The sequence below is a fragment of the Cyprinus carpio genome, chromosome A15, assembly GCF_018340385.1.
Source record: "Cyprinus carpio isolate SPL01 chromosome A15, ASM1834038v1, whole genome shotgun sequence".
NCBI lineage: Eukaryota > Metazoa > Chordata > Actinopteri > Cypriniformes > Cyprinidae > Cyprinus > Cyprinus carpio.
In genome coordinates, this window is record NC_056586.1 from 14,517,664 (window position 1) to 14,533,061 (window position 15,398).

The following is a 15,398-nucleotide window of genomic DNA, read 5'->3' on the forward strand; positions in this document are numbered from 1 at the left end:
ATTATGTTACAGAACAATCCTTATGCATGCAATAATTTTTACTGCAACCATCTATTCAAGTCATAAAATTTTAATGCCTCTTGAACTATATACTATAGGCATTTATGTGTATTTTATGAGGCATCTCACAATCCAAATTGCAACTGCTTTTTTCAGTGAATGCTAAGGAGGAGGATCTGCAAGGCTTTCCCTGCAAACCAAGAGACCAACCTTCATAACAATTATGCAATCAGAAAAGCAAAACAGCTCCAGTGACAACAGTGCAAGTGTTTCCACTGAAAGCCCTACTCTCCTGACTATAGCTGTAATCAGTTCTTCAGGGACAGATTTGTTCCATAAGCCACATGAGATGCAGCACTCTAGTACAGTAAATGCAACCACAACCACCCATAAAGATGCAATTACCTCAAATGTGCCGAGCTTTGTCTTAGCTTATGGTACAGGTTCACGTTCAACAGGTGAGGATGGCATAGCAGCGAAGCCGTTTCAGTCTGACGGAGACCATCATCTCCAATGATGAGGAGAGGCTGAATTTGAGTCAGTGATAAATGACACCATGACGCCTGCCTCTCATCTGTCCAGAGGCAGGGAAAAGATCTCTGCTTTTTTTCATGCTTTGCTGGAAAGCAAGAATCAAAGAGTCTTGGAGTCTATTACTCGTTCACCCGCAAATGGCATTCCCATGGTATCGGCCACTGATCCAGCAGTAATTGATAACCTTGGAGAGTCAAATGAGAGCGTGGAAAAACAGGGCAAAAACAAGACTGAAATTACTCTGGAGTCATTTGGAGCTGATGACCCTCTGAATCGTACTGAAGAGGTTTCTTTGAAGAAGAACCATTCAACTATTATGCATTTTACAGTTTTGCAGGGTACAGGGCTTTTAACCACTGAGCTTGGTCAAAATCAGAGAAATGGATCTGAGCATGAGCCAAAAGACCAGAAGAATCTGCTTTCATCAAGTTCACTGATCCTTAATACTCCATTACAAGTGAAATCAACCAGCCAAGTAATAGTTAATAAAATGGCAGAAAGCAGCAAAAATCCAAGCACCAATGGACCAAAACCCTTCGGGGTGTCACTAAAGCTCCCAGACTCTATGTTTTTATTCTCCTCTTTAAAGCTGTCCCCTGCAAAGATTCCAGACGCAACCACGCTGAATTATTTTTCAAACATGGTAACAGCTGCTGGCAAAATGCATGTGACAAAACAATTTGTGGCCTCATGGTTGATATCTGACTATCATGTTTCCGTGCAAAGAATTGTCTCAGCGAGGGACGGACTAAAAAGCAAATCGATTTTTCACACCAAATCAAGTAAAGAGCGTCAAATTAAACCAACACTCCACACCTCACCAACAAGATTCCTTCATCGTCTAAATAAAAGTGATTTTTCTTTGGCTGCTCAAAACTTTGCATCTTTTCTAAAAACTTCCCATCTTTGTACCAAAGAAGTCAGAACATCTAATTTCACTGTGATGGAGACAGAATGGATAATTTTCTAGTTTGGCTAAGTGAATTTATGGCCTTTAGTACTGCCTCATTAACCAACACTGAGAAATCAACTACAACAAGTAATAAACCAATATTCATGAAACAGATTCAAAGTTCACTTGCGGCTCCCTGAACCATTTTACCTCAAGAAGATACTTCAAAACACCTCGATCAGTTTGATGAATTATCTACAGCGGCGCCTCTTCAACCTCTGACAAAGTTTAAGAATGTGTTTCATGTCTTCAAAGTGAACGTTCATCAGCCTCGGCAGCCTCTAAATCATTTTCCCTCAGAGAGATTAAAGCCTTTTGTATCACTTCAAGCTCCTGAATCGATTCCACATTCGTTTACATATGCAACTGTGAAGAGATTCACAAATATGGAAGACTTTTCTAAATTTGACTCCACAAACCAAAACCTAGAGCACAGTGCATCACAAAAAGCGCCATCCGACATATCCAAGAGGCCAAACATGAACTCAAGCAGATTAACAAGACATAAAATAGTAAATACAACCACAGTCAACAAAAGCATGTCACAATTTAGCATTGCCCCAACACATCAGACGCCTAACAGCTACATATCCACAATAAAGACCTTCATTACAACAACTATGTTTTTAAAACCCCAGGTGTCTTTTGCCAATATCTCCCTGTTCTCTCGTACAGTTCCACAAAATAAGTCCTTGCTGCTGCCAACAACTTCCGGTAAGTCACAAAAAACAGTGACAACAGATGCCCGATTTCTTACAAAACTTTTGTCTATCTCTAAGAAAAGTATTAGTGAGAACGCCGTTTTAAATCACTCGATGACAACTGGAAAGATTGGTTTGCCATTAGACGACAAACAACAATTTCTTAAAAACTCAAGAGGGACTGTGAAGCTTTTTTTCGGCAGCTACACAGTTAGCAGTATCCCATCAGTCCAGCGGCTCGTTGAAGCTCACCCTGGAGAGGAATTCCTCACAGAAACACCACAATCACAATCTGGACTTCAGATTGAGTCATACTTAAAGAAGAAAGATGGCACGGTTAAACCAACAACTCTGAAACACCATGATCAGAGCAGTCATTCAGTTGTAGGCATGAATCATACCTTTTTCACTACAATTTCACACAAGATTGTTTCAAGCCCAATTCACAGTGCTGTTTCCCCTGTTGCTCTCTTAAAAACAGAGTTTAAAAAACATTTGACCTTCTCTGCTTCACCGTCAGTATCTATTGCGCGAACAATGACGCAGACAATTGGACTTGATAACCACAAAGATTCACTTCATATGTTTGTAAATTTAAAAAATGTTAAATTGCATCTTCGGAACATGACATCCAGCCCAATTTCTGGCATCAGTAGGCACACAACAGCTGCAGCACGACCAGAAGGGGCTTAAAACATGTCACCCCTTGAATCATTCACTGGAATAACTTCACCAACTTTCATTTTGCATCTTATTCAAATGCAGAATGTGTTGCATAAAGAGCATGTGAACTTAACTGAAAACCAGACTGAATTTTTCTCAACAGTAAATGAGCATTCACAAACGACACAATCAAACTTTCCTTCTGACGAAATGTCCAGTTCAGGCGCAACAGAAGTTGTACAAAAACACCTTGGGCGGACTGCGCAGTCTGCTGTTACTGGGAAAAAGTTCTCTCCTATTGTCCACACGGATTTGAGTTTCTCAAGTACAGAGACACAATCGCTCCCCAGAGGTTCATTACAGTCCAGGGAAGGGAGTGAAGATATTTCACATGACACCACTCCATTTGCTGAAAGTGACTCAGGGGTATCTGCTGGGTTTGTGTCAGACCTGCCAGTGATAAACAGGAAGAGGAGGATTATATCACCCGATTCTCTCAGCGGGTAATGACACAGAACTTAAATCAATTGAAATGTGGAAAACAAGCAATTTTATTAGCATTTGTGTAGTGCTAGATCAGTCAGCAGCATAGATAGATAGATAGATAGATAGATAGATATTTCAGTTTAGTGATATCAGTACAGAAGTAGGCTATGTCTGCTGCTGTTGTGGATGGAATGTTACTTTCGCTTTATGTTACTGAATAAACTTTAGCTTCACAAGTACAGATACAATCTATAGAGATGCTAGCAGGATGATGAACTGTAGTCAACATGATTAATTTTCACTTTACTGAATTGGATTTTAACCATCTGATTGTCTTCTTCCAGACTGGCGCAAATCTCAGATGATATCTGCGGCACTGGCAACTACACAGCAGAGATGAGTCTGAACTTGGAGAGAGATATCATGCCTGGAGATCTCATCCCTGCCCTCGGAAACCTATGTGTCGTCATCATCCTCAAAACAAATAACAGCCAGGTGAACCTAGAGATAAAATCCTTCTGCCTCTCGCCCACCGTCAGACTTGATGAATTTAACACCACCTGCTGCATTTTTTCCAGGTAATGTGCACTTCTCAGGTTATTTTAGATTAACTGAAATCACATGGTGCCCTTGAACCAGGACACATTTCACATTATGTTGCCAGATCAACTACATGTTCCGAGCATGGCTGGATTATACGGATCCCATCTTCCTCGTTTTTAGGTGAAAGTTTAATACATCAGCATTCGTTCCTGTTTATATGACTACATTGGTCACCTTATCACGGCTAAAAAAAATTCCCTCAAACTGTTTAACTTGAGAAAGCTATAAATATCCTGGGCAAAGCATGTCCCTATATCGAGCTGAAAGTTTTGTTGCTAGAGCAGTACTGTAAACTGCTGATGTCTGTGTCCCTGCTGGTGTGTGAAGTGTTCACTTTCTCAGCTCTGTTGCCAATAGCACATTGCCACTAATATCCAGAGACAGCACAATGTGTACTGCTTTCAGTAAATTTATGTACTAAACTTTCTGATCAAATCAAAAACTGTACATTAATGTGCTTTTGTTTAGCAAAATTGTTTCTCAGTGGTGTTTCACCAAATAAAACTGATAAGGAAGTAATGTACAGTGCATATATAAAACATTGTAAAAGTGGGTAAACCACTCATTTTTGCAAATTGCTCGGGAGTACACTGAAAACAGCAAATAAAAGCAAAGAGGGAGGCAGCCTGCACTTCCCATTTTGCATACTTCTGCACTATTCTATGCCATTTATAGAATAAGAAATAGAAATATTGTTCTAACACTGACATAAACAGTGAGGCTTAGTGCACTAAGAATTTTAGATTAGATACTTTGATATATTTTAACATATCTTATCAAAGAATGCTTAGATACCAACAAAAAACAAAAAAACAAACAAACAAACAAAACCCCTGCACTAAATATGTTCTTTATTGTAGTTATTTTTTAAGCTGTGTAAATATGTTTTACTTTTTATTTTTATTTTAGTGCAGTAATGATTGAAGAAATCCACCATATGTCACCACAGAAATGTTTTTCATTTGAGATATTTGACATTTTGATTTTAAGCTCAATTTTTTTTCTTTTAAATGAAACGCATGCATGGCTGAATCGTTCACAATAACATCAATAATATTTAATTTAGAAAACAGATAGAGTTATGATGAAACTAATAAATGGCAATATGCCAGTGATCAAATTATGACAAATTATGTTAAAATAATTGTTAAATGATGTTAAAATAACCCATCTCACATTGGACTAAATCGAACCACTGCTCCCATTGTTATCATAATTACAAAAACATCAGATATTTGCATATAGCATCCACAGAATTTAATTGTCATGCTTTTTAGCGCCAGACGTTTCACCGCTGATTGCATCACCCAGCAAGTTCATTATTTTAGTTTTGTTCGCACGCAGAGCAAATGCGTCTCTTTGATGTGAACTCCCTCAGGCTGCCTATAGACCCTCATGGCATTAGACTACTTCCTAGCATCCTGTCAAAGAGGGCCAGCTTCACCATCAGTCTCTTCCAGATGATCAATTACTCCGCGGCTTACCTGCACTGTGACCTGAGCGTGTGTCTGAGGAACCATTCTGAGTGTGAGAGGGTCAGTCTGAACCCGGCCTCATAGATGAAAACTTGCCGATCATTTATCACTGTTGAAGAGGTCTCAATATTTCTGCTGAAAGATTTTCTCCTTTTCATTACTCTCCCTGTTTTGATGACAGCATCTGCAGTTTCTAAACAAATGATCTTCCCCGAGCTTGTTACACTGTCACTGCAAGACAGAAAGTGAAGTGGTCGGCATTTTGTAGGCTAACAAAATAACTCATTGAGCCTGCAAACAAGTTTAAAGTATGCAGAAGTTCAGGGGATTTATTTTAGCTCCGTGTAATGGCTTGATTTCAGGATGATTACATTATTGGTTATCCATTTCTCATCTCAGCAGTGCGTTCAGAGTCGAATTGCACATCTCAGAGAGGAAGCAGGGGCCATCTTCAGCAGCACGGGACACCGTTCTTTCGGCCCTGTTCTGAAAGAAGCAGACAATTCATCATTCCCTGAAACAGCAGGTAACTTATTACCAAGTTGTTCTGGTGGAATAATAAAACAAACTAATGGAAAAATATTTCAGCCGAACTGTCGGTCTGATTTGGTTTGTTAATGCTGTACAGATGACACTGAAGCCATGGTGGTGATAATCAGCTCAGTGGCCGGCTGTTTGCTGGCATGTTTGGCTCTCTTTCTTGTCTGGATAGCAAACAGATGTTGTCTGCAAAGGTCTGCCTACTGCTGGTCCAGGGCCTTCTGTGAATGCTAACAGAACACAGTTTACTGCAAACCAGCCAACCAGACTAAAATCTGCATTGAGCACTCAATCATTATCTGACAGATTTTGAATTGCTCATCATTTTCATTTTTGGGTTTTCTTGAAACCACTGCCTAGTTTCTTTGCTGATTTTAGATTTACCATTCTTCAGTGTAGGAGATACTGACATCAAAGATATGTATGAATGCTTCTCTGTATGTATCACTACCCCAGCGCTATCAAAAATTAGACATGTTTCTCAGCTGCTTATTAGGTTTCACATTATGTGTTTCCCTTTCAAATAATTGCCACTGGAGGAAAAAAAGAAGCAATTAAGTAGTAACAAGCAGACATTACCTTTGAGATGCATCTCTGTGCAAATCCCTCCGCCAGGTTGGGACAACCTAGGGGCACAGCAGATTAACTGGCTTGAAGATCACTTAATAAAAAAAAAAAAATGACTACTTGTAATTGAAAGTACAATCAAAATGGGCCCCACGGGAAATGAAACGAATATGTCACAGAACTGAAAAGAAACAAACTTCGATGTTAAATCTTTGAAAGTAGAGAAACAGACCATTAGAAACACTTGTGGTTGCTTGTTGCGTAATTATTTCTTCAGTAATTAAGGTAATAAGCTTATTTATTCTGTTATCTTAAGTGGTAAAAGGTCATTTACAACCATTTCCATTGCACTACACACTGACAATTATAGTCACCTTCACTGCATCATTACAAAGCAGAACATTATGACACGTTTTGACTGTGAGTCTGGTCCTTGCATCAATATATACCCAAGGAGAAAGTGAGCAGATCCTGTATTCATGTTGAAATGCAGTGGTTGGCTCTTTGTGCACTTCTTATAGGATGAAGTGTCTCTTTGGATGGCCGAAAAAGACTTCATCGCAGCAGCTGAATGCCAAGTCTCTCCTTCAAAGTGTTGCAAGAGCCCTGAAGAGGCAGCGCATCATCACCTCAGTATAAAAGTGCTGCTCCCTGCTTGATTGTTAATTACTGTTGTTAGTATTATTACTTTATTTTTTGAAAACCTGTCATTGAAGGTTACAGTAATTTGCATCACAGTTTGGCTTAGAATAACAATTACTCCACAGGTTTTTGCTCATGTGCCAAGAAATTCAAGATGTAGTGCTTGAGTGATTAATGAACAATGGGAGAACTTCAAGAGAACAATTAGTAATTATATTGAAAATGTGACATGCACTTTATTTACGTGTTGAACTGTAAGTCAATTAATCATAAAACCTTTATGTCTTTAGCATCAAATATCTTTGTACATTCTGATGAATTATAGTAAATAAAATGAAACTGCTTACCTAACAACAAACCACAAACATACATGACTGCTGTTATGTAACAACATGAAGCTGGTATATCCAGTTATCAGGTGTCCCTCACAAATCTCGAAGCCTCAACTGTGGAACTCATTCAAAACTGGCTGTGTTACATTTCTATTCTAATAATCAGGGCTCTGACTCCTCCTACCAAAACCAGCAGAGCTTTTGTTTAATATGTGTTTCCTTGACCTGGTTTCCGTGTGCCAAGAAGAAGTGTCGATGGGCAACGTCTTCATTTCCTGAGACTGAAAAGCAAAATGACAGCAGCTAATTCCAGTGTGCAGGATTCTTACATAGATGGTAGCCTGGAGAGATTTAATCATTTTAAAAAAGATGAGTTTGAAAGTGACTGGGAGAAACTGGCTGAGCGCAAGTTTGGTCGAGTCTATAAGGTGAAGGTTAAAGTCTGGCGGGAAACATGTGCCCTAAAGACAACGACTAATGATTACAGGTACAAGTACACATGAGAATAGAAGATTAAAACTATATTGCTGTTAAACTTTTTTTGAAAGTTAACTGTAGTAAATATGAAATATACTGTATATTATCTTTGTCTGTTTATTTATTTTTTATATTGTGTAGGTGTGTGTGTGTGTGTGTACTATATACTATAATTTTATATTTTATGACCCAGGAACATGATACAGATGTCCAAAATTGGAAGACTGGAGTTCAGCTATTTAATCTCCATTTATGGAATAAGCAAAGATCCACCTGGTTTAGTGATGGAATATATGAGAAAGGGATCCCTGGACAACCTCCTCAGCAGTCATTTATTAATGTGGCCCAAGAAGTTCCAAATGATCCACGAGATGACGATGGGCATGAATTTTCTGCACAGCATGAAACCACCCATCCTTCATTTGAACTTGAAACCAGCCAACATTCTTTTTGATGATCATCTGCATGTGAAGGTCAGTCAGATACTACTGCTCTTGTTTTCAAATTATTTCTGAATTTATTTCTGGTTAAAAAGAGTCTTTATAAAGACTTTACAAGAAAGAGACCTTAAGGGTAACCCTTATAATAAGGTTGAATTGTTACTGCTTTTATCAGTTTTTAATGGGACTTTCTACATAAATGCATTGTTAGGTTAAAATATGCAACCTGTTGCAGTTTGAGACTTATTTTCTTATTAAAGATTTCAGATTTTGGCCTCGTTAAATGGGAGGAGTTTTCAGGTAAGACAGAGTTTATTGAACACCTGACAGCTCGAGGGAACATAAACTATGTGCCTCCAGAGACCTTTACCCAAAATCCAGAAGCTCCTGGAACGAAGTATGATGTTTACAGGTGAGAGTTCATAACTTTAAAGTACGTCCACAAATTGACATTTTGACAGTGATTCAAATAAACATCTAAACATTTTCACTTTACAGCATTTCTATTATTATGTGGGAAATTCTCACTCAGCAGCGTGCATATCAAGGTACAGTATATATTGTTCCTCATTTTGGCACTTTTCCAGATTTTTACACAAATTGTGCATTCATCTTTCAAAAATGATGAAATAAATGAGTGATAATCAAATAAATGATTTTTTTTTCTCATAGTAGCTTCATATAGGTTAAATTTACAAAAATTATTTAATTTTATTGATTGATTGAAGTTTGGTCTATGAATTTTTTTTTTTTATTATTAATGTTAAAAACTGTCTCGGCTTACGCATGTAACCACGGTTCCCCAAGAGGGAACAAGACTCTGCATCCTCTAGGACACTTGGGGGACTGCCGCCAGCAGGACTGGTATCTTAAGCGTGTGTAAAACAATTCCAATCCTATTGGCCCATGTAGCCCCTGATGTCACAGGCGGGTGCACGGAAGTATAAGAGGGCGCCTGCAGAACTTCCGCCAACTTAGTTGTCTGAAGGAGACATGAAACAGGCAGTCTGAAGGCATGGCGAGGGGACACAGTGTCTCATTCCCTCTCGGGGAACCATGGTTACATGCGGAAATCACACTGTTTCCTCTTGCAGACACTATGGGGAACGAAAAAGTCAACTATGAAAGATTTTTCAAGACCACGGAAAGTGGGCTATCTACTTAAAACCCTAACCCTAATAGCAAAATCTAGGCAACAGGCACAAAGACTGCTACTTTTCATGCGCATCTCGTCAGTAGCAGAGTGATTATTAAATGCTCAGAGTGCGGAGGGGAAATTGTTGCCGCTCCACTCTGCTCACATACACTGATCTGAACGCACGTGCTGGAGATTAACTACTAATCACAGGAGCAGCTTTACTGATGAGATGCACATGAAAATCGCATTCGATTTTTTGCCCAGCCCTAATCCACACACTTCATGAAAGTGTGGGGTGAGAGTCCAAGGCCGAAGGAAAGACCCTGATATTGGTAAGCTTTTCCCCTGAAAGCAAACCTCAGGAACTTTCTGTGATGAGGAAGGATGGCGATATGGAAGTATGTGTCATTTAGATCGATCGTGACAAACCAATCCTCGGAGCTGATCTGAGACTCGACTTGCTTGATAGTGAGGATCCTGACTTCAGTCGCATGACTGAGCGGTTCAACTAATGCAGATCTAAAATGGGAAACGTTTCCATCCTTCTTGGGAACGATGAAGTACCGGCTGTAGAACCCAGACTCTCTTTCGTGAGGAGGGACCAACTCGATGGCCTCCTTCCTCAAGAGAGTGTCTACTTCTTTTAGTCACTCCCTCAAGAGCCGACTCTGCATGCTTTGCTTCCAAGCAGACCCCACACAGATTGTGTCTATCCCCATCCATAATTTAACACGGACAGGAAGGAACACACAGCCTATAACACGGTCTGCTCTCGCCCTTCAAATGCTTTGTCTTAGCCTAGGCTTTAGACATAATTGAGCTTATTGGTTGGGACAACACTAAATAAGACTCACAACAAAGAGTTGACTAACACACACACAGAGCGCTTGCTGAATGACAGAAAGCTGACGCCGGTTCCACCGCACGTGCTTTTATAGTTTCCTGGTCTCTACGTCACCCGCCCGTGACGTCTTGCCCATCCATTGGTCTGATTGCACACAAGATTCAGAGCGTTGTCATGCTGAAGGCATTCCCATAGCATTTAGATTCAGCTCGAGTTCCTGAAGAGGATCAAGTGTTTGTTTACAAGTGCATTATTTGGAGTTTGTATAGTACAAACATAACACTTCAAGCAATTTGTTCTATTCTCCTTGTCACAGGTCTGAATATGACAGAAATATTAATCAGAGTGTCATCTGGCAAAAGGCCTGGTGTAGAGAAGATCCCTGAAGAAAAGCCCCCTGAGTGCGAGGACATGATTGGTGTCATTCAGCAATGCTGGCACCAAAATTGCACCATGCGACCGGCTTTCTCTGGTAACAAACCTCATCTTTGTTCTTGTTTCTGTTTAATGAAGACTATAATACGTGCTTGATTATATACAGACAAAATGCATTCCAAATGTCCCAGCACTGAGTTGTCTTACTCTTCTGAAATAACAATGAGCAAACAACCAATATTGTTGCATCTTTTATCAGCCTCCCAGTTCTTCTGTGACTGTTTCTTCCTCAGGTCACGTTTAGTAATTAAATTATTTGATTTAGTGACTGCAATAATGAATTTCAATATTCACTGTTTGTGTTCAAGCATTAAAGTAGTTTAATAAGCTTCTGATAATTCTGTTGCTGTGTCGTATTGTATAATGAGTTGAATACAATTAATCTTGTACATCAGATTACTAAAAATGCAGTGTGATTAGTACCATTATATCCCCTGCGCTACGATTTTATCTCACATTATACACTGCCCAATTAGGCAGCTAAAAGCCTCTCTTTCGAAGCTACTTGACTTCAACCAAAAAAAAAAAAAACAATTGTCTTTCTCTTTATTTATTCCTTCTCTTTCTAACTTGTCTAAAACTTGGTATTACAAGCACTTCCTGTGTCTGTTTGCCTCTTTAAGAAGAATCGCTTTATGTATCTCCCAATTGTAAGCTGCTTTGGATAAAAGCGTCTGCAAAATGACTGTAAATGTAAAAGGCTGTCAATCTTTGGCTGGCCATTTGCACCATTTATATCCAAATGATCACTCTTGTGTAAGAAGGCCTGAAAAAGAGCTAGAGCAAAACTGCTCCCAAAGTGACATTCAGCTGCATCATCTCCATTTCTCTGCAGAGACTGTTCGGTTGACTGAAGTCCTTAACGAAGTCCTAAAAATCCCAGACATGAATGCAAAGGGTGAGATAAGAAAGCGTCTGCCTGAACAGGTATGGAACGTAAGTGCATCTTTAGACCACAGTACACCGTCAGCACATAATGTGTTAGTTTGAGTAATACTTTGGGATCCGTAAACACATTCTACAATTTTCTCCTCTAACTTTAGGAAAGAAAACCTGCAGAATGTTGAGGAATGATTTAAATATGAGATAATTGATCTTTTTTAAATGTCATAAACACTTGAAATTGTCCCAGTCTGGTTTGGATTAAAATCGATTGGAGCTCAGCTTTGTCCAGTATTCATACTTGCAATCAAACTACAATTGGCATCAGTATTGCGTGCTTGCTCAATGATAATGTGCAATGTGTATTTTGACAATAAGATTAACAAACCTAATTTTTGTTCATGTTTCTGTTCAATGAAGACTACAGTAGTGCTTGATTATAAGTCTGACTGAAGTTGCACCAGTCCAGTTTCTGCAAAGTTGAACTAACAGACCTAGATAATGCGATTGCAGCTCAGCTCCATCCAGCATTTATACATTAATCAGAATTCAGTTAGCCTTAACGGGCGTTAACATGACAGTTTTCAAGTAAAAATGGAAATCTTTTCATGTGTTTTGTTCTTTCATTTACACTACAACAGCATTTTGGGGGCCTGAAAATGCAAATGTTTTAAAACAGATTTCAAAGTGCAATTTTTGGAAAACTATACGGTTATTGTCTCCGTGTAAACTGCAAAAATGCCTATTTGTGAAAACAATGAAATCATGCACATGCGTCTGCATGTGTTCAGTCTATAGGTATGTCCGCAGACACATAGTGTTTCTTTACAAAGTGACTGACTACTGGCCTGGCATGAACAATATAGCGTTTTGAGTCATTCTCGTGGTTCTTTATGAAAAGGGAACTGTCTGACAATGTTGTCGTCTGTACGTGAAGGAAAAGCTTTGTTGATGTGTAAATGTACCTTTGTTGTTGTGCACTTGCACCAAAAATCAGTGATGACATGCAAAGTGTTTTTAGAGATACAGTTTAGCCTGTGTATGCAAAAAGCTGTAAATTATGTAAACATACTATAAGTTAACTGCCATATTGACCAGCACAACATAAACAAAAAAATGCACACAAACATTTTGAAATTCATAACAATAACACCTTCATATTTTTTACCACTTTCTGATGTCAACCAATTGTGTTATTAGTCACAATAGAAATAACATTCGTTAAGTTTTGTTTTCTTTCCATTAGCCAAAGAAAACAGCTGACTCCTCAGGCAAGTATTTTGACCAAGTTTGTCTGTAGAAACTCTCCACGCTCTTAATATAAAACTGTCCATCCAATTTTTTTCCCTACAGACGATTCTAGCATTCACTCTCTCCTTGTAAAGAAAGACTTTGAGAATTTTAAGAAAGTTCTGCGAAAAGAGCATGTGTCTATGCTCTTCCAAGACAACAACTCTCTCCTTCATCACGCCGTGGCAAGCGGGGACACAGAAAGTGTGCAGATGGTCTTGAATCTGGGAGCCTCAGTGAACTGCCAGAGTGCAAAAGGCTACACCCCACTCGTTGTTGCAGTTCTGCACAAGTTTTACGAGATCTGCAGCTTGCTGACAGACTGTGGGGCTGACGTCAACCTCAGCGATGGCGACCAGTGGACCGCGCTGCATTTTGCCGTACAGGCTGGCGACGACAGATCCGTTCGCCTTTTGTTAGACAATAAGGCGAGAGCGGATGCTAAGGAGAAGGACGGTTGGACGCCTTTGCATCTAGCTGCTCAGAACGGCCACGAGCACATTGTGAGAATCTTGCTCCGACGCCTGGATGACATGGATGAGCAGGAGCGGCAGTCTGGCCGTACGCCGCTTCATGTGGCTTGCATTTATGGTTACGTGAACATTGTCAAACTCTTGCTCAAAAATGGAGCTGACGTTAACAAACCAGATAACCTTCAATCCACTTCTCTACACTTGGCGGCAGATGAGGGGCACTTCAGGGTGGTCCATTTGCTGGTTAATAATGGGGCTGATGTGAAAACAGTCAATGAGCAAAGCTACAGTCCCCTACATTTTGCCGCTCTGAAGGGTTACACAGGTATCTGCAGACTCCTTTTGAGTAAAGGACTCGACCCCAACATCAGAACTTATCAGAATTGGACAGCCATGCACCTGGCAGCCCTGAAAGGCCATCCGGAGACTGTCCTCATTTTGGAGGAGCACCATGGCTCAGTCAACGTCCAAGGGAAAGACGGCTGGACTCCTCTGCACCTTGCCTGCCATCATGGGCAGGAGGAGGTGGTGACGGTGCTGCTAACAGCAGGTGCCAACCCTAACCTGGCCGAGGATAACGGCTGGACACTCCTCCATTTAGCCTGTAATAGTAGCTGCTTCCCCAGCGTTCTGCATCTGATATCTCATCATGCCAATGTGAACGCCCAGAACAACAGCCAGTCAACGCCACTGCATTTAGCTGTCCAGCTCAGCAACATCCCCATCATCAAAGCCCTGCTGTTGAATAATGCACAGAAGGATATTCAGGACTCGAAAGGATGTACCGCCTTAACCGTGGCTCAACGGTGCAACAATACAGAGGCCGTGGATCTACTGAACAGCTAGCACACTGGTTGAGATCTTGGCAGAGAGCGAGCCATGTTTGGTGACAAACAACTCCACCATTAGAGGTAGCGCAGCATTGATTTCTGCTATTGATTTCCTTTCTCCTGCAAAGCCTGTTCTTATAAACAGTCTCGCTGTTGTTTGTGATTTAGATTCCTAGAATTTAACACTGTTGTTTGGGTTTGGTTAAGAGCTCAGGTGTGTTCTCTGAATGGAAGAGTTATGAATGGAGGATTTTATGAATGTAGCAGCATGTAGTGGAAGTCAACATAAAATCTAAATTGAGTCAGTTTATTTATCTTGAATGATTCATCAGGGCATGTTATTCCTAAGAAGACAATTGTTTGTTTTTGCAATATTTAATCAAAATGTGCTCCAACACTGAAATGTCTTTCTATATCCGTTTAGTCACTTAGGTTGCACAGGCTATTGAATAATGTTAAAGGGATAATTTACCCATAAATTAAAATTCTGTCATCATTTATTCATACTCATGTCGTTCCAAACCTGTATGACTGTATTTCTTCTGTGAAACATTAAAGATGATATTATGAAGAATGTTGGTTACCAAAATGTTTTGGTGACCATTAACATTCATTTATGGAGAAACAAAAAAGCAGACATTTCTCTAAATATCTTCTATGTTCCACAGAAGAAAGAAATTCAATGTAACATCATTAAGGTGTGTAAATGATTTACTCTATCCGCACACATTTTTTTTCTCTCTGTATATCTGATTTAATTTGAAAACACATCATTTTAGAGGAGTAAAATAAGTTATGAATGCTAATTCATATTGACAAAATTGTCTACCACAAAGTGTTATTTTGTCTTATGTATTTAACATGATTCAATGCATTCATACTTGCATGAATTCCACTACTGTCAGACATGTGTACAGTAATATCATAGTAAAAAAAATCATAACCATTCATAGCAATCAAATTGCATGTTGCTTTCACAAACAAAGGCCAAAAAAACCTGTTTGACAACATACTTATAGCTTCCCAGCAGGCTTCCGCTCACGTTCGACAGCTTTGTCCTTAACACAAAGAAAAAAAACCTGTATAGTGGATCC

The 15,398-nt window shown here is 39.6% G+C and overlaps 2 protein-coding genes across 3 annotated transcripts; both read left to right on the top strand.

Annotated features, from left to right (window-relative positions):
* Nucleotides 1–91: 91 nt before the first annotated feature.
* On the top strand, nt 92–4,372 carry LOC109104319. 2 transcript variants are annotated; one of them, XM_042771136.1, is made up of 2 exons: nt 92–3,353; nt 3,681–4,372. In XM_042771136.1, exon 1 carries the CDS (start codon nt 1,873–1,875, stop codon nt 2,878–2,880), a length of 1,008 nt encoding a protein of 335 aa, XP_042627070.1. In that variant the 5' UTR covers nt 92–1,872; the 3' UTR covers nt 2,881–3,353; nt 3,681–4,372. Both variants share the same exon structure in this region, with proteins under 2 accessions (XP_042627070.1, XP_042627071.1).
* Nucleotides 4,373–6,068: 1,696 nt separating this feature from the next.
* LOC109103921 (ankyrin repeat and protein kinase domain-containing protein 1-like) lies at nt 6,069–15,398 on the top strand. The gene is made up of 8 exons (XM_042771138.1): nt 6,069–7,982; nt 8,166–8,445; nt 8,673–8,824; nt 8,911–8,960; nt 10,711–10,866; nt 11,665–11,756; nt 12,958–12,982; nt 13,065–15,398. The coding sequence occupies exons 1-8, from the start codon at nt 7,789–7,791 to the stop codon at nt 14,318–14,320; spliced, it is 2,205 nt and encodes a 734-aa protein (XP_042627072.1). The 5' UTR covers nt 6,069–7,788; the 3' UTR covers nt 14,321–15,398.